General features: G+C 37.8%; 1 protein-coding gene across 1 annotated transcript in view; it reads left to right on the top strand.

Moving 5' to 3' along the window:
• The window catches only part of si:ch211-236h17.3 (carbohydrate sulfotransferase 11), a 72817-nt gene that overhangs the window by 39477 nt on the left and 13519 nt on the right, over nucleotides 1-19821 (top strand). Inside the window, exon 2 of the mRNA XM_039771141.1 lies at nucleotides 5860-5936. Coding sequence (XP_039627075.1) covers nucleotides 5860-5936 — 77 coding nt within the window. The remainder of the gene's footprint in view (nucleotides 1-5859; nucleotides 5937-19821) is intronic.

Below are 19821 nucleotides of genomic sequence, written 5' to 3'. Positions count from 1 at the left end.
TGATTAGCTTCCTATACTCCTCCTCCTGCCCACTCCTAATGCAGCCCACAATAGCAGTGTCATCAGCGAACTTTTGCACGTGGCAGGACTCTGAATCGTATTGGAAGGCTGATGTATATAGGCTGAACAGGACCGGAGAAAGTACAGTCCCCTTGAGGTGCTCCTGTGTTGCTAACAACAATGTCAGACCTGCAGTTCCCGAGACGTACATACTGAGGTCTGTCTGTAAGATAGTCCATGATCCATGCCACTAGTTGTGAATCTACTCCCATCTCTGTCAGCTTGTCCCTAAGGAGCAGAGGTTGGATGGTGTTGAAGGTGCTAGAGAAGTTCAAAACCATAATTCTAACTGCACCATTGCCTCTGTCCAAGTGGGAGAGGGATCGGTGCATCATATAGATGATGGCATCCTCCGCTCTCACCTTCTCCTGGTATGCGAACTGCAGAGGGTCGAGGGCGTGGCGGGCCTGTGGCATCAGGTGGTGAAGCAGCAGCTGCTCCATGGTCTTCATCACATGTGACGTCAGAGCAACTGGCCGGAAGTCATTCAGCTCACTAGGAAGTGAAACCTTTGTGACTGGGGTGACACAAGATGTTTTCCAAAGCCTTGGGACTCTCCCCTGTTCCAGGCTCAGGTTGAAGATGTGCTTTAGAGGACTCCCCAGTTCCAGCGCACAGGCCTTCAGCAGTCATGGCGATACTCCATCTGGACCCGCTGCTTTGCTGGCACGAAGTCTCCTCAGCTGCTGTAATTGTAATTGTGGGTGTGGATGTCTCTGCTATGCTTGTATCAGCAGAAGTATGGTTGGAGGATGCAGTACTCAGAGTTGAGAGTGGGCTAGGGTGGTCAAACGTATTAAAGAAGTTGTTCATTTGGTTTGCTCGCTCCACGTCTCCCTCGATGGTGGCACCCCGCTTGGAGCTGTAGTCAGTGATGGTCTTCATCCCGTCCCACACTTCCTTCATGCTGTTATTCTGCAACTTCTGCTCCAGCTTTCTTCTGTACTGCTCCTTTGCTGCCCTGAGCTGGACTCGGAGTTTCTTCTGCACACGCTTGAGCTCATGCTGATCACCGCCTTTAAAAGCCCTTTTCTTCTGGTTCAAAAGGCCCTTGATGTCATTTGTAATCCATGGCTTGTTGTTAACATAGCAGCATACTGTTCTTACTGGAACTACAATGTCCATACAGAAGTTGATGTAATCAGTTTTTCAAAACAATATGAGAGAAAAGAATGGGAAGTTAAACTCTTGTTAAAATTTAATATTTTACAACATGGCTTGAATAGAGACAAGAGATTTATGGCCAGATAGAGGACTGTTTGCATCTCTCAGACTGACACAGATAACCTGTCTACAGACCCATATTGTTTTGAAAAACTTATCACAAACTTCAAAGGACTTTGCTGGACAGTTATCTTATCCAAAGATCTTGACCATACATTGTTCTTCTCTCTCTTGTTAAATTAATCTTAGCCTGAATGAACCTATTAATTTTTTACATTTAAGATTTTTCATTTAAAGATTTACCAATGTTGTTTCTTGTCCTAGTGTGTGGATATAAACACAGGGAACTCCAGTTTCTGTATTTACTTCTTGCCTGAAGAAGTGGCCTGAGTTGCCTCGAAAGCTTGCATATTGTAATCTTTTTAGTTAGCCAATAAAAGGTGTCATTTTGCTTGGCTTTTCTCTACATTCATAATGGCTAACACGGTACAACACCCTAGTACTACTAAGAAAATAAGTAATTCAATCCATAAGGAATTTTAAATGTCTGTGGTAGACTGTAGCATAGGTTTGCATTTTATCCAGAATTCAGCATCATCAGATTGAGCAGAAAAAAGCTTTCCCTTTTATTACAGGCAAAAACAGTTGGAATGTTCCATATTAGTTGTCACTTTTTCCAAGGTTAGGAGAATTTCCAGGACCAATAAATTTCTCTAGTTTGATTTGTTGACCCACCAAACTTTATAATCTTAAGTTGCTGTGACAATATTGTATAATTGTATAAATATATCGAGTGGCATCTTTATTATGTACTAGTAAATTAATGGTAAATATTTAATAAATCAATTCCCATGACCACCTCAGTGCACAAGTATATTTTTGGTGCAAACGTCAACTAAACAGGTACATCATACATAAACTAATTTTGCTAGTACTTTTATTTGTGTGCATTAAAGTATTTTGATCAACTACCTTTGATAGAATAAAATCACTGCACAACAAAGGTTTTGCTTCTTGAACACTGTTGTGTGTTTCTTATAGATTTTTGGGTGCTGATCATGAATATCACATATCACAATATACCTATCGCATACCATTTCAGAGAAATCTTCAGTTTTGTCATGATTTTTTATTTGTATCCAAACATTTTTGCTCCCATAAATGACTTATAAACAACGGTTTGTGCAGCTTGGGCATGTCCAGACATGGAATCCAGCCAGGTTGGAAGCTGTTCTGTGGAAGTTGACATCCTGGGCAGGTCTGAACAAGCTTGATGCTGTCTCAGCATACTATAAAGGTGGCTTGCATACACTGATCCTGCTCATTTGGTTTATATAGATACTCGGTGTGTATGTATAACAGTAAGTAAGCTTGATGCTATAGACGTTTTGGTGTCAGGTGATATGTCTCGTCGATGTCGTAACAGCTGCGATACATTCTGCTGTATCTGTGGCGAATATACACTTGTATCTCAGAGACATTGGATGACTGCTCTTGTGAAGAAAGCTTATCATCTGTGTTTCGGCTGCACAATTGATGATCAAGACAAGGAATGGGTGCCTCACATTTGCTGTGCGGCATGTGCTGTCAGTCTGAGAGCCTGGCTCAGAGGCACTCGAAAGACGATGCCGTATGCTGTTCCGATGATATGGCAAAAACAGAAACGCCATGTGATGGACTGTTATTTCTGTTTGACTAATGTGTCTGGCTTCTCTGCCAAAAACAAGAAGTCAATTGAATATCCTAATCTGCCTTCAGCAATGAGACCCGTGCCACATGACGACAGTCTTCCAATTCCGAAACCACCAAAAGATTGGACCTTAGACGAACCAGATGAAGAAACTGCAATGCAGGGTAATGACAGTGACATTGACCCGGATTTTGAACCGTGCTCATCAGGCGATGAACATCTGATAACAAAGTCAGAATTGAACGATTTGGTCAGAGATTTGGGTCTGTCAAAAGTAAAAGCCGAGCTACTGGGTTCGAGACTGCAGGAATGGTGTTTGCTGTCACCAGGTAAGAAAATTTCTGTGTTTGGAAGCCGACATCATGATATAACCACATTTTTTGAACAAGTCGACTGTCTCTGTTTCTGTTGTGACATTGAAGGATTGTTCTCGGCCTTGGGTTGTGGTCACAACCCGGAAGAGTGGTGTCTCTTCATTGGTTTGTCAATGTTAAGCCTGAAAGCTGTTCTGCTACACAATGGTAACGTTTATCCTTCAGTACCTGTTGGCTATGCAGCACACATGAAAGAAACATATGAGAATATGAAACTGTTGCTGAAGCACCTTCAGTATAGCAGGTACAACTGGAATATCTGTGGAGATCTTAAAGTCGTTGCTCTGTTACTAGGACTGCAGCTTGGCTATACAAAGTATTGTTGTTTCATCTGTGAATGGGATAGCCGTGCCAAAGAGTCGCACTAATCTCGACAGAACTTTTCACTCGGTAAAAAGTTAGTTCCAGGACAGAAAAATGTGGCACATGAATCGCTTGTCAACCCTGCAAAGATATTTTTGCCTCCTCTTCACATAAAACTGGGACTCATGAAGAATTTTGTGAAAGCACTGAACAAGTGTTCCCAATGTTCCCAAGAATAACTGATGCCAAAATCAAAGAGGGCATTTTTGTTGGCCCCCAGATCAGACATGTCATTAGTGACAAGAGGTTTGAAGATCTGTTAGTTGGGCCGGAAAGCCTTCAAAGACGTTGTTGACAATTTTCTGGGTAATTACAGAGCTCCAAACTACATTCAGCTGGTAGACAAACTTCTCAAGGCATACAGGACAATGAAGTGCAACATGTCACTTAAAATTAATTTCCTCCACTCATACTTGGACTTCTTCCCCACAAATCTCAGTGCTGTCAGTGACGAACATGGTGAAAGGTTTCACCAGGACATTGCTACAATGGAGAAACGATACCAGGGCAACTTTAATCCATCAATGCTTGCTGACTACTGTTGGACACTGCAACGTGATGCACCAGACATTGAATACAAACACTTTTAATTCTGTTGAATTTAATAGCTTATGCAAAACATAAACGTGACTAAATACATTATTGCCACTAAACATATAAATGTCAATTTCTCAGAGTTCCTACGCGATGCTGTAAAACCAAAACTATATTTGTGCATACCCAGTAGTTACCTGTCACAATCAGCAAAAACTTGTCAGGAAGCAAGACATTTAAAAAAAAAATGTTGTGCAGTGAATTAATTCAGTTTTGTATATGTCTGCTAGTAATCTTGTCTATTTTATGTTTCTTTATTGTTGATTAATATCAATGATGTTTTATGAATTCAAAAAACATCTAATTCATTGGTGTAACTTTAAAACATGTCCCCAAAATGTCTTGAATTTTACAATGCATTGAGTGATTGAACTTTATAGACATGGATAAATTACAGAATTTTAAAGAATACTTGGAATCCTGAAATCCTATTTTAAATCCTTCACAGCTTTATGTCAGATGTGGATCTTTATGCCATCTAATAGCAGAATTAATGTTTAGGGATTAGGTAAAGTGCCCAGATATTGCATTCTTTAGAAGTTCCAGGAATTAGAGCCAAAACGTATTGCTTGCACCACAGATTAAGCAGTACCTCTCTCTTTGGAACATGTGGAAAATCATTTACTCTTCTTGTGTGTTCCAGGTGAAAATATATAGTTAATAAAACAGTGCATTTTAATGCATAACAAACATGTCTTCATGTCTTGGGAATCAATAATGTTTTCTTTTCTGGGCATTGTTTCCTCACAGAGGTTGGTTGGGTTTAAAGCAACTACTGTATATGAGTATATAAGGCGAATAGGCAAAATTACACTCTGCTTTAAGTAGCCTACAGTAATTAGGCACATGTCCACAATATGTCATCTGTTTGTCTTATAATCTTTTTTATGTACAGCAATACATATTCGATGTTTCCTACATGAACTTGGTTTCAGAAGATTACTGTTTCTTGGCCAAATGCAGATGTATCTTTAGGTATTCATTACATTTCTAGCACTAACTAGTAGTCATTGTTCTGGAGTAGTTTTTTCCAATCTTGAGTAAGAATTCTTAAAACCATTCATCTAACTGTGCCACTAATGTGCATGTGCCATTGTCAAACTATCACAGCCCCAAGATTATGAGCAGAGATTATGAATTAGTCACCTAAATGGTAAATCTGATTTTCATTGGCAGTAGCAAAACAAGAAGATACTGCTTATTAGAATACATACTTTTAATGTGTGTAAAGGATAATAGTTTTGTTGTTTATATCACGTTCCATTAATATGAGATCTGCATTACTATACTAATGATAATGTATAGTATCATATTGTTGGAAAAGCTTCAAGAACACCTGTAACCCTTGTACAGATCTTCAGTGGGAGGGTCAAACATGTCCAACTGTTTTTATATTTTGACAATTATGTTAACTTTGATTTAAAAGTAAGAATAACTTTTTTAAGCACTGCATTTGTGTTGCTTTATTAAAAATTAAAATTTATTTTAGGCCATCTGTTAAGTATACATTTTTCTAGTTTAGTTTAACGATAATCTTGCACTGTGTAGTATATACTGTAACTCGTAAGTTTGTGTTAGCATTTTCTTAATTTCATCTGTATTTTTTTTAAACAGAACAAAGAATTTTAGGAAACATTTGGCAGGAAAAGTCTGGAAGAAATCCACTGCAGACTCTCTACAGCAATGATCAGGTTAGTTATGAAATGTATTAAACATTTAATGATGGTCATAACTGTCCACAATATTTTTCAAAGTAATAAGTTAGTGGTACAATAAAAGAAGATTTTAGTATTGTGTTGGCTGTACAAAATGTTTATATAGAGTGTAAAGGCTATTAAAAAATGAACAAAATTTAGGGAAGCAGTTGAGTGCTAAAACTCAAAACAACTCTTGGTTTGCAAGCAGGCGTGATTTTATTCATTATGTGAATTTTGTAAGTGAAGATAGTTAACAGAAAGACACTGAAAATGGCTTCAAAAATAAATTCTACAAATCTGAAAGATGAATCTTGGAAGATACTTTGGAATAGTGAGGCTGTTATAGATATTAAACTAGTGATAACCCAGAAATGATTTTTGGTTGATTTATTTATATTATATTAAAGGACAGGGTGGTTCACGTTCACAAGAGTACTAGGGAGAATAGCCATTTTGACATTCCCTGTTTCCACTATATGGCATTGGGATCTTGTAGGGAACTTTAGTAGTGGCTGGATACCCCAGAAATATTCCAAAATATTTCTGACTCTAGGCCTATAAGCCCCTTCAGCCATTATATCAGGGACCTTAAAGTTGAAGTTAGTTGGTGACAGGGGCTCATCTGTTTGGAGGAAGGAAGGAAGGAAGGCCAGATGATTGGAGAGAAGGATGATTTGTATTGTAAGCAAAGCTGAGGTTTTCAACAGTTGTTAAGTGGACCAGCCAAACCTCAGCATTGTCAAGTACCTTTGTTGTATAGGAGGGTCAGATGGGTTAGGTTTTATTGTTTTACTGATTTGAGTATAGCTCCTTTTTCCTTTGTTACATACCATTTAAACATTTCCTCTGTAGTTTCATTATTTTATGGTGGGTTCACAATGTGTCACCATTATTTTATGTTGCAATGGTTTGTGGCTTGACAGTTGCATTGGAGACCTTTTTTTTTTTTTAAAAAAAAAAGATTTCATTAGTTTTGTACACTATATAGCCAAAGCTTTGTGGACACGTGGCCATCATACCTATATGAGCTTGCTGGACATCTCATTCCAAAACCAAGGGCATTTATATTAATTTGCCTTCCCCAAACTGTTGCCACAGAGTTGGAAGTGCATAATTTTCTAAAATGTTTTTTAGTTGCTTTTGCATTAATAGTACTTTCACAGCAATCAAGAGGTCTAGACCAAACCCTGAAAATAGCTAGAAACCATTTTTCCTCTCAACCAAACTTTACAGTATGAACTCTGCAGTTCGGAAGGTAATGTTGTCCTGGCATCTGCTAGATAGTGAAGTGTGTCTTGTCAGTCCGGAGAACACATTTCTACTGCTCAAGCGTCCAAAGGCAATATGCTTTATACAAGTCCAGCTGATGCTTAGCATTGCACATAGTGACCTTAGGCTTGTGTGCAGCTGCTTGGTCAAGAAAAAACATTTTATGAAGCTCTCGATGCACAGTAATTGTACTAATGTAGCTTCCAGAGGAATGAAGAAACAAAGCATAGGCAATTTTTATGTTTTATGCACTTCAGCACTGAGTGAGCCTGTTCTAAATCTGTGTGGTCTACCACTTTGTGGCTGAGCTATTGTTGCTCCTAGGCACTTCCTCTTTACAATAATAGCACTTACAGTTGACTGGACAGATCTAGCCGAGCAGAAATTTCACTTACTGACTTGTGGGAATGGTGTCCATCCATGACAGTGTTTAAAAAATGTTTTAAAGTTCCTGAGCTCTTCAGTATGACCCATTCCATTGCCAATGGAAACTGAATGACTGCTGATTTTATGCAGCTTTTAACAAGAGTGTAGCTGAAACACCTGAACTTGGTAATTTGGAGGAGTGTCCACATAAATTTGGACATATTGTGTATGTCGGTTAAACTATTGGTGGTTATGGGTATAACACCAATATTATATATATTTTAATAATACTAGTAATTTTACTACTAATTCTGGAAATTTCAGGATACAGTACATGTTAAATATTGTTCATATTAAATTAAAAATGCTTATTGTACAGCATACTTTATATGCATTCTACGTTAGCATTTATTTCACTAATTTCACAAATGTCCATTTCTCGCTTGGAGATTGATCATAGAGACATATGCTAGTAGTTTATTTAGAAATTAAAGTCCTGATTTAAAATACATGAATTGCAGAAAGTAGAACAAATTTAAGCAAAAAAAATGTACAGTTAGTAGTTTCCATTCCTGACTGTCTGATAGCTACATTCATCCAGACTGTCTTAAAACAGTTCTTTGCAAGCTTCATGTACAGCTGCTTAACATACCAAGGTGTTGGATGTCAGGGCACTGAAATATAAATGAAGATATTTTCTGTCAGCAAATCACATGCCAGAGATCACTTACAGGATCATCTAACAAGTTATATGCTTTTGATACTAAGGTACTCTCGTTACACTCCCTAGGATTATATTGTTTATATTTGTTACTACAATAATTTGCTTTAGAACATATCTTCTTTTTTTTAAAGCAGATTTTTGTCATCATCATTTGATGTGAAGTGATGTGATCTTCCTTGAAATTGTACTGATTTGTCTGTTTTTTGTGGTGGTTCTTAACATTAGATTTAGAGAGTGAAAAGAAAAGCAGAAAAATACTAGACTTTATGAAGTCTAGTAAAGTAAACAGTAAATAGTTGTGGTGAATATATTGTCAACAGTTAATCATTTTTGTTAATCTGCTCTATAATACTTGACTTTTGTGTTATTTACTTGGGCACTGGAAGTAACTCTGAAAGGTCTGTAAACAGATGACATGTGTGTGACATTGATCTCTTTCTTCTTTAGCACATTTAATATTGGTTTTCTTACAAGTCTGGATTGAAATAGCAAGAAATGGGCAGCTCCACTATACTTTTGACTGTGCTGTGATACTTGGGCACACCTTAACTCCAAGATTATTGGCATTACATGGAGTTTAATGTTGTACTGTTTTCCCTCATGGTTAGATAGCAGTTCAAGTTGTCCTTGAGAGTTGTTATAACGTCGGCGCAGTTGTTTTTCAAATCGCAGTTCTCGTTTAAACTTCAGTTGTATCTGTGAAGGGTTGTTCGTGATAATGAGTGATTTGAAAGACCCAAAACACCTTGAGAAGTTCACAGCAACACCAAGTCAATGCTCATTTGCTTCTTTGATGTGAAGGGTGTCATCCACAAGGAATTTGTGCCACAAGGACAGATGGTGAATGGAACATTCTACAGGGATGTTCTAAGGCGTTTGCGAAATCGAATTCACCGAACATGTCCTCAGATGTGGGCTGACAAGTCATTTCTTTTGCATCACGACAAAGCACTAGCTCACACATCTCTGACTCTGCGCTAATTTTTGGCTTCTACAAAGTTTACTGCCATTCCCCACCCTCCGTACTCCCCTGATTTTGCACCGTCTGATTTTTTTTTATTTCCTAAGATGAAGATGAGGCTCAAGGGATGCAGATTTGAGATGGTAGAGGAGATCCAAGCAGTAACAGCCAGCGCCTTGAACACACTGACAAAAAACGACTTCCAGAGGTGCTTCGAAAGGTTGAAATCTCGCTGGAATTGGTGTATCAACTCAGCGGGTGACTATTTTGAAGGAACTGCTCATCATTAATTGTTATTTGGTGTGTATGGTTTTAAATAAATGCATCCTGGGAACTTTTGGATCGCACCTTATATATATATATATATATATATATATATATAGACACAGACACAGAGAGAGATAGATAGATATATCTGTTTATATATCTTTCTTAATATCTATGTACAGAGGATTCAGAAAGTTTTCAGATCCCTTCACCATCTGTGCACTTTATTGTGTTGTAGATTTAATTTGAAATAGAAGTATTTTTTTCTCCATTCATCAACGCTCAATAACCCATAATGACAAAGTAATGTTTTCAGAAAGGTTTGTAAATTAAGTATCCTAAACTGAAACTCTTAATTTCATTCTTTGTTAGAAGCACCTTTGGCAGCAGTTACAATTTTGAGTCTCCTTGAGTAAGTCTTTACAGAACTTGGATTTGGGCAGTTTATCCCATTCTTCCTGGCAGATCATCAAAATGTCCATTAAATTGGAAGGGAAGCATCTGTAAAATGCCATCTGCCTTAGCTGTATGCTTTGGTTAATTTTTTCGCTGAAAGGTGACTGTTGTCCCTGTCCGAAGTCACGTGAACTCGGGAACAGGTTTGCCTTCTAATGTAAAAATTACCCAGTGGCATCATACTTCCACCACCATGCTTCGCCATAGGAATGATGTTAGGGAAGTGATGAGCAGTGCTTAGTCTTCAATAGACATAGTGCTTGAAGTTTTGTCCAGTTACATTTTTATCTCATCAGACCAGAGAATTTTAACCCTCACACTCTCAGAGTCCCTTAAATTCTGTCATATGTCTTCTCTCAAGATTGGCTTCCATCTGTCCAGCGTGCTATAAGCAGCTGATTGATGGAGTGCTGCCGAGATGGTCATTCTTCCAAGGGGATCTCCCATCTCAGCAGGAAACCACTGAAACTCTTTAAACAGTAACCATTTAATTTTGGTCACTTCCCTTTCCAAGTCCCCATTTGTCCAGACTGCGATTTCTAGGAAGAGACCACTATGCCCCTAGAAACACTCAGAGCTTTAGATATGGTTTTAAGGCCTCACCCTGATCTGATGTCTTACAACAATTTGATCACTGAGATCTACAGAGAGTTCCTTAGACATTATGGCTTGCCTTTTGTCTTAACATATATACAGCATGGATTGTGGAACCTTGTATGCACAGATGTGTGCCTTTCTAAACAATTTCCAGTCAATTCTGCGCTGGAACTGGAACAATTCAGTTTGCCTCAGTTGGACTCCAGTCAAGTTCTAGACACTTCTGAAGGGTATTTAAAACAAACAGGGTGTGCCTTACCTCTGTGTGAAGTGCCACAGCAAAGGTTCTTAATACTTGTATGAATAAGAGATTTCTTTTTTGATTTTTAATAAATGTACGCACCTTTCTAAAAAAAATGAATCTGGATTGCCACGATTGGTTATTGATTGCAGACTGATGGGCAATAATGACAAAAATATCCATTTCTAACTAAATCCATGGCACAATAAAATGAGCAAAAAGTGAAGGCGCCTGACTACGTTCTGAATTCACTGCATATACTGTATGTATATATAAATATGAAACAAACACTAGTATACAGGGTGATTTTAAGGCTAAAATCCAGCAGTCCTAGGTTAGCATATTTTAAAAAGGATAATTTCAAAAGTCTTTCTAAATCTGGTCTATCTAAAGTTTTTGAGTTTTAAATTCGTTGCTGAATGTCACAGTATATACTCTTAGCAAGACAAGCAGGACAACTTTAAACCTAGATCAACCCTTGCCTCTGACTCACTGTGTGACCTTGTAACAAACATTATTCTAGATCACAGTCCTTATACCCTCTTTTTTGCAGTCAAACATGCCTCCACACAGTTTACAAGAACAGTATACAGGCTTTTCCTCAACTTGTGTGTGACCAGAATTTTCAGTCTCCAGTAGGCCTCAGTATAAATAAATACTATTGAATTCAAAAAGATTCCTTATTTATTGGGATTTCATGTTTAAATTAAACTTTTTTTATATGAAATACATGTTCAATTGTATATATCATGACATGATTCATGTATAATGCATTATACATACAGTATATACAGGTATATACTTTTTAATTGAATGTACAATGAGCCTATTGAGAGTGATCTCTTGGTGTCAAAAGTTTCAATAGGTGCATGCGGACAACAGCTGAATGTCCTAATGTTGAACGAATTACTGACCTTGAGAATTTGATTGTTAGGGAAGGGAAGACTGAAGAAGTATTCTCATTCCAGTGTCAAAAAGACAAGGTAACCACTAGTTATATTTTTTCCAAGAAAAGATTGTGGCTAACTAGTGGATTGCAGGAAAGTGAATTCAAGGTGATGGTATGGATGTACCCCAAAAAGATGGGATACACATAAAGATGGATTGTAGCATTTGCAGAAAAGTGTTGATGGGAAATTTCTTCAGTACATGTGCCTTAAAGTGCAGTAATGTGATAGATAGGTTGCAAGTGGCCAACGCAAGCTTTTTGTGATAAAGTTTGGGAAGGGAAGGATGAGATTGCCAGTCATAATCATGTATTCTCTGTCCACACAGTCTTTTTCAAACCTTTGCTAGTTTTATTATTGATGGCAGAACTTGTCAGTGAGAATTGTGGAATTTATTTTGTCAAAAAAAATGTAAGTCAATTTTTTCAGTTTCAAAAGATAAACTGTAAAATAAAAAGATCACAATACTGGTTAATCATTACATTGTTTTAAGTTGAAATGTTAAAGAGCTTAGTCATGAATGCAACAGGGAGAGCATCAGTTTACAATGCTTTGGGATGAAATAAACATCTTAAGCAGGATACCCATTTAATACAGGCTAGTTTAAACTCTCAGTAAACAAAGCAGATATACACTGTCAAAAACACTGGCACATTACACAACTTCTAGATGGAAGGGATGTCAAACTTGACTGCTATAGCTGCTGATCTCATTGCTAGAGCATGTCAGATTACATGATTAGATGCCACATGGGATAACAGATTACATGACTCCATTATGACTTTCCTGCACGGTTTCAGATTTCCAAAGTATTATGAACTCTCTGCATTCTGGCAGCTATTGTCTGACTGTACTAGTGAAGGCTTTCTAGGTGTGGTGTGTTCTATCACAATCTCATCCCTTTTTTTCCTTTTCCATTGTATTGTGGTATGACAAACACAAGACATTGGACAGACGAGCCTGTCTTCTGTTTGCAAAGTCCAAAACATACTCCTTATCCCTTGTACCTGCATTAAAGGAATTGTACTTCCAGGTGAGCCTATATTGGTTGTGAGCTCTTACAACTTAAGACAAAATCAAACCTGCCACTGCCCCTGACTAGCTGAGATTATGTAAATGAAGTGTTCAGCTAAAAATCACTGAGGAAGATTGTGTAGTCTGATGGAGTCTTAACACACAAGGATCGTAACTGTATATGTCCATTTATATTTTTGTCAAGCTATGGCCAGTTGACAACAGACGACTTTGTTTCTCTAATTCTAAAACTGAAATCATCATGCTTCAGTAGAACAACTAACATTTGGCATTAATACTGGCAGGCAAATTAATCTTTGAGTAGAGACTAAAACGTGAAGAAATACCTTGTGGGACACTCCAGGAAACACATTTAGCATATTTGAGAGGACAAGTCATTAAAAAGTCATCCGGAAGGGGCTCAGAGTAGAGCCGCTGCTCCTCCGCATCAAGAGGAGTCAGATGAGGTGGCTCAGGCATATTATCAGGATGCCTCCTGGACGCCTCCCTGGTGAGGTGTTTCGGGCACGTCCAACCGGGAGTTGGCCCCGGGGAAGACCCAGGACATGCTGGAGGGACTATGTCTGGCCCGGGAACGCCTTGGGATTCTCCCAGAAGAGCTAGAAGTAGTGGCCGGGGAGAGGGAAGTCTGGGCTCAAGCTGCTGCCCGACCTTGGATAAGCGGAAGAGGATGGGTGGATGAAGTCATTAAAAATGAAATTTCACTTAAGAAACACAAGAAAACTAATTACTGAGATTTCTTAAAAACACATTAAGAATATGCAAGATTATCCAGTAATACACTCTACCAAAAAAAGGTTAACAGGACAAACCGAGTTTAACCTTTTGGCCTCATAAAATGTCTCTTCAAATTCATTTTACTTTAAGAAGCAACAGTTAACCAAAGTGGTTTAAAAACATTGGTGGCAAGGTAATCTGGAACAAATTAATGAGGCATATAGTTGAAGCTGAACCCTTGACAACCTTTAAGAAGAATATAGATGAGATATTGGGACAGTTTCGCTATTACCTAAACTAACAGTCTTGATGGATTGAATAGTCTTCTTTTATTTCTCAAATTTCTTATGTTCTGATAATGTTTCCTTTTTTTTTTTTTTTATATAAGAGTTCTGATTCTTTTTGGTTGTGTTCAGTATAAATGGAGGTTCAGACTTTTTGGTGATACAATGTAGCAGGCAATTATGGAGTAATATTTAAAGACTGGTGTAGAGGCAATAAATTCATAAACTTGTATGATAAGGAGAAACAATTTGAGTTGTCTTTGGTGTATACAGGATGTAGCAAACAGCAGAGAATGATGGATGGAAAGGTGATGACGTTTCAGACAATGAAATCAAGAAAAAAGTCAAAGTGTAAACCTAGATGGAAGTGGTTAGAGATGTGGTGGGTTAATAAACAACCAACCAATTTGTAGGAACCCACATTGCAGTGAAACTAGTTGAAATGAACTCACTTACATCAGTGACTCATGACACTTATTGCAAAATACTAAACCTTATAACACATACAGTACAATGTGTATAATGTCAAGTGAAAAGAGACACTTAATATAGAGGGTCTTATTTCCATCTTCAAATTCTCCAAGTGCATTGTTTTAAGAAATAACTGCACTTTTTTGTATTCTTGAGCAACTGAAATTACATAAGCACTTAAACGCTTTTTACACTTAGGCATTTTGCCAAAGATCAGATTAGAAGGAAAGAAATCCAAGGACTTTAAACAAGTGAAGTATACATTCAGCATTTTTTTCAGTAAGGTAGCTTTTACTTTATATTAAATGCAACTCTTTCTTACACCTTATAAAGGAAGATTATTCTTCATTTCTTTAGAAACTCCAATGTTACAAATTAACCAAGAAGTGCATTTACTTATATATACTGGTGTTTTTTTTTTTGTTTTTTTTTCTGGTCTGCTAAAATTACTGTATGCACTTTTAAGCATATCCTTCTCAACTAGTTAACAATAACACTAACAAATTTGCATTAAGAGTTATTGTATATTTTCTTGATGGATAATTTAGTAAGCTCTTTGTATTGATATATAAAAAACAAAAAGAAAAATACATATGTAATACATATATATGCAATCTAAATAAACATGTATTCATCAAATTAAACAGTAAGCTGTTTAAGAATGTAGGTTGTTATGAGATGCACTCGTGTCCCACTGGATGTTATAACAAGGGATTGAATTATGACAAAACTGATGGTCATAATGATTATTAATGCATATGTTATACAGTATATGACACACTGCTCCTACATATGGCAGAGCACCTTGTGTGGAAAACTGAAAAGCTTTCAGTATAAAGGCTTTTCATCTTCAGATAAGCTTTTTATTTCATTTGGTGTTGAGTGTAGCATTTTTGTGACTTGTTTGTCCTAATGTTAAAAAATCTCACATTGAGACACATTTTTTGTTTGCCTTTCATAGCAGGTTTTGAGAAGTCCTTTATAGAAACAAATTCAACACTTGCAAAACTTAATGATAGTTCTAGCTCTCTCACTGGATGCAGTTGCATGCATTTTGCTGCTTCATAGACATACTGATATTTTTCTGGATGATGGCTGCCTCCGTAAGCGTGGAAGATATAATCAAAATTATGTATCATGATGTTTGCAAAATTTTGGATGGTATTACTAAATATAATGGTCTAGACTTAAAAATCTAAAAATATTTTAAATGAAGTCCTCCTAGCTTCGTTTATATTAAAACAATTACTTGAGACTTTTCAAAACTTGATTTGAATCAAGATTGTATTTGAATGGTCATTTAAATGACAAACAAATCAGACTGCATCAAAGCGTTTCAGTATAGCTGTTCTCAAATCATATACATTTTTTAAAGAAGGCACCTCATTCATGGTGAAGTAGTATGTTGCACCATTCCTTCCATTTTCACAAAGAAAGCCTACTGTTCATTCTTTACCTTCTTTTTCCATCTTTGCAGCTGTACCATCATATGCTGCATTCTGTCAGAAGGTAATGAAATGCCCACTCTTCCCATACCACTGCAACATGTACATCACTTTCGTGACAAGTAACAAACGCAACTTCCTAATGTACTGAACAGCATTAAAAATTATACACAAAAGTTTCTACTGGTTGACAAATTTGTACCAGCGTCTTGTTTTCACTAGTGTACCACACACTGCTGGCTGTCTGTAGTATTCAAAAATTGGGAGTAGTCTCCCCTAGACTTTCTTGTATACTCAGGTATGGGGATGGATATTTGAGGAGTAAACTGCAAAACAATGATTATATTTTTATATTATATACATTAAAAAGCCATCAACAAATCCAATAAATTGGACTCTGCAGGTGCATGAATAAAAGGCAAAGTACCACTTCTGGTTAATGGAAATAACCTAAAAGTTGATAGAAATCTACATTTTGTACCTAATACTTGTATGCAAAATTTGGTTGAACTAATTGAAAGTGTACTCGTTATCTTGTTTATACACACACACACACAGACATACTTCCAAAAATGGTGTTTTTGGACTCGAGATTCAATAAAATCTTGAAATTTAATTTTTGTATGATTACAATACTTTCCCTATGCTTTGTATACAAGAAAATAACAATTCAAGCAATGACGTTAATTGCTTCTGTAATTTCCAGCTTGGGGCTGCATTGAAAAGGTAGACTAAATTTCACCTTATTCAAAACTGACTCAAGGATGTTGTGAAAGTGATCTCTGGTCTCCCAAGGAAGCTTTTTCAAGCTGCAAGGAAAATGTGAAATAAAACAGAGTCTTGTTTCAAGGTGTGCATTGTGCAATTATATCTTTCATTGTGAACATTTGACACAAGGTGTTAAATTCTTAATCGATACTCACCTAATACGCATAAGTGAATCCAAGGTGCATGTGACTCTTATGGACGTCACTGAATTTAAAAACATAATACCTACATTATTACAGTTGTTTCTTAAAATGGGCTCATATTGCATAAATTATTTGCTCTCCTGAAAATAGAGAATGTCACATATATGACTGCCAACTATTTCAGTATTAAACATATGAAGTAAGAAGTTAAAGTCCTGGATGAGGTCTGATGCTCTAAGGAGCTATGCTTATTTATGAACAATATATTCCATTGTACTGAATGCTCTAACGCTTTGCTTTAACAAGAAAGGCCAGTTAGTATTTCCAAGAAACAGTAAAGCAAATGTACATTCTTGAGCACATATTGAGGTCTGAGCCTCTCTCAGTTGACCCTGAATTGACATGTGCATAGCTTAATATTCCAGTGAAAACCCATTCCTTACAGAGCTAATGTGTAGAAATCAAAAGACTTCTGTAGACATAATGATGAGATATTTTATTCCACTGAGGTTTTTAGTTATGGTTTACTGTATATGATGAGTATTTGATTCATTCACATGAACATGTCTGAAAAGGATTTTAATGCATGATGCACTGATTTGTTGGCAAGATGGGGAACAGGCACTTCTTTCATTTTAGTATGAACCCATGACCCTTTGCCTGGTAAGAATGATGCAGATATTGATTAAATGCAAATCTTCTTTTATGTTTGAAAGAGGAAGAGGTTGTGTGTGTGTGTGAGACATAGAGGTCTTTCATATGTGTCTAATGTGTATATACAGTATACTAAATATATAGTTAAACATTAATGCATGTGATTCATTTCAAAGGTGTAATTTTTCCTTACTTGCATTTAACACATGTGGTGTTCGGCACCAGTCTAAGCCAGGTTTTCAAACTGGGGTTCGCCAGGCTATGTGTGGGTAGATGTGGCAGACCTGGTGTCTCATGTATCAATGGTGCGTACACCTGTTTCCACACTCGCATCATTATGTATAAAAACTAAACTTGCCGTAAAGCCACGCACGTTCTCACGCCACTTCAAACCATTGCATAGGCAAGTTTTCGGCTCGGTTTTTCAGACTGCCGACACCCAGCATCAAAGCAGTGCTACTGTTCCTGTGTGGTTCCCTTTATTTTTTAGTTTCACATCCCTGACGTGGCTGTATCAAATACACTGAAATTAATCACATATTGTTTTTTAGTTTAAGGCATCTGATTGTAATCAACCTGTAACCAGTGACCCGACATTTGCGCGATAGACATATGAGCGCCGACAAAATAGCGCCGATTAAAACGCGGCGTCAGAATCGCGAAAGCTTCATTAAATATGAATTACTAGTTTAAAGCATATATAATAATGTTTATTTTAGAAGTCAATATTATGAGACACGACATGCATATAGTCCTTAAGATCACGCCCTGCATATATAGGAAGAATTGCAGCAAGATGTCTTGATAGTTGAGCATATTTAGACTTCTGGCTGCCTGACTGCTGATAATTTCGAATGTATACTACGCGTTATGCCGACCCTGGACTGAGTTATTTGTTTGCGGCATGCCATCAGCAGTTATAACAGTTATAACCTAGCACGTAATGTGTACATAATGTGCGCATATGCGTCCCACTCTCTTGGCCTCTCTCGCGATTTTGTCGTGGTGATTTTGTCAGCGCGCATTTGTCGAAAACCAGTTAGCAGGTTTGTCGCCGTTCATTTGTCCATTGCGGTTTTGTCGGCCCTCATATGTCTATCGCGCTTTTGTCGGTGAACCCCTGTAACCATATAATGGTGCACGGAATGGCCAAACTATTCCAAATACCATAGCTGCTTTAGCATTGTTACTCTCAGTGCACCAGTCAGAGTATTTCACCCCACTGTATCTGAGTGTGGAATCACAGCTCTACAGCAGCTGATTGGAAAGCTCTACTACAGTTTGTGTCAAGAGCTGGGAGAATATCGGGATACAGCTTCTAGCACACTCTGCCTCAGCCATGGGCACAGTCTGTTTGAAATTCTCCCATTTGGCAAACGCTTCAGAGCCTTTCCTGTATGGACCTCTCGGTTCAGAAATTTCATTCCAAGAGCTATAAACGCACTCAATCAGTCCCATCAGGTGCTCCCGTTAGAACTGTTTGTACTTACTGTATAAGTACAATTATCTCACTGTAAACTTGCATTACAGTTGTAATACTACACAACCTGAGCCATGATTATTATTGTTGTTGTTGTTATTTTACAGTTTTATAGGAAAATTAGTTTATGGAGGATTTGCATATTGAATTTCATTGTACCATAGATAGATAGATACTTTATTAATCCCAAGGTGAAATTCTCATACTCCAGCAGCAGCATACCGATAAAAAACCATATTAAAGAGTGATATTAAGAGTGATAAAAATGCAGGTATAACGGACAATAACTTAGTACTGTATAATGTTAACGTTTACCTCCCTGGGTGGAATTGTAGAGTTGCTTAGTGTGCTGAAGGAACGATCTCCTCAGTCTGTCAGTGGAGGAGGACAGTGACAGCAGTCTGCTGCTGAAGTTGCTCCTCTGTCTGGAGATCATATTGTGTAGTGGATGCAATGGATTCTCCATGATTGATAGGTGCCTGCTTAGCGCCTGTCACTCTGCCACTGATGTCAAACTGTCTAGCTCTGTGCCTATAATAGAGCCTGTCTTCCTCACAAGTTTGTCCAGGCGTGAGGCGTCCCTCTTATTTATGCTGCCTTCCCAGCACACCACCGTGTAGAAGAGGCGCTCGCCACAACCGTCTGATAGAACATCTGCAGCATCTTATTGCAGATGTTGAAGGACGCCAGCCTTCTAAGGAAGTATAGTTGGCTCTGACAGAGCATCAGTATTGGCAGTCCAGTCCAATTTATCATCCAGCTGCACTCCCAGGTACCCTCTGCACACAGTCACTTCTGATGATCATGGGGTCCATGAGGGGCATGGGCCTCCTAAAATCCACCACCAGCTCCTTGGTTTTGCTGGTGTTCAGTTGTAGGTGGTTTGAGTCGCACCATGTAACAAAGTCCTTGATTAGGTTCCTATACTCCTCCTCCTGCCCACCCCGATGCAGCCCATGATAGCTGTGTCATCATCGAACTTTTGCATGTGGCAGGACTCCGAGTTGTATTGGAAGTCCGATGTATATAGGCTGAACAGGACCAGAGAATGTAC

The sequence above is a fragment of the Polypterus senegalus genome, chromosome 12, assembly GCF_016835505.1.
Source record: "Polypterus senegalus isolate Bchr_013 chromosome 12, ASM1683550v1, whole genome shotgun sequence".
NCBI lineage: Eukaryota > Metazoa > Chordata > Cladistia > Polypteriformes > Polypteridae > Polypterus > Polypterus senegalus.
This window is presented reverse-complemented; position numbering and strand designations above follow the sequence as displayed.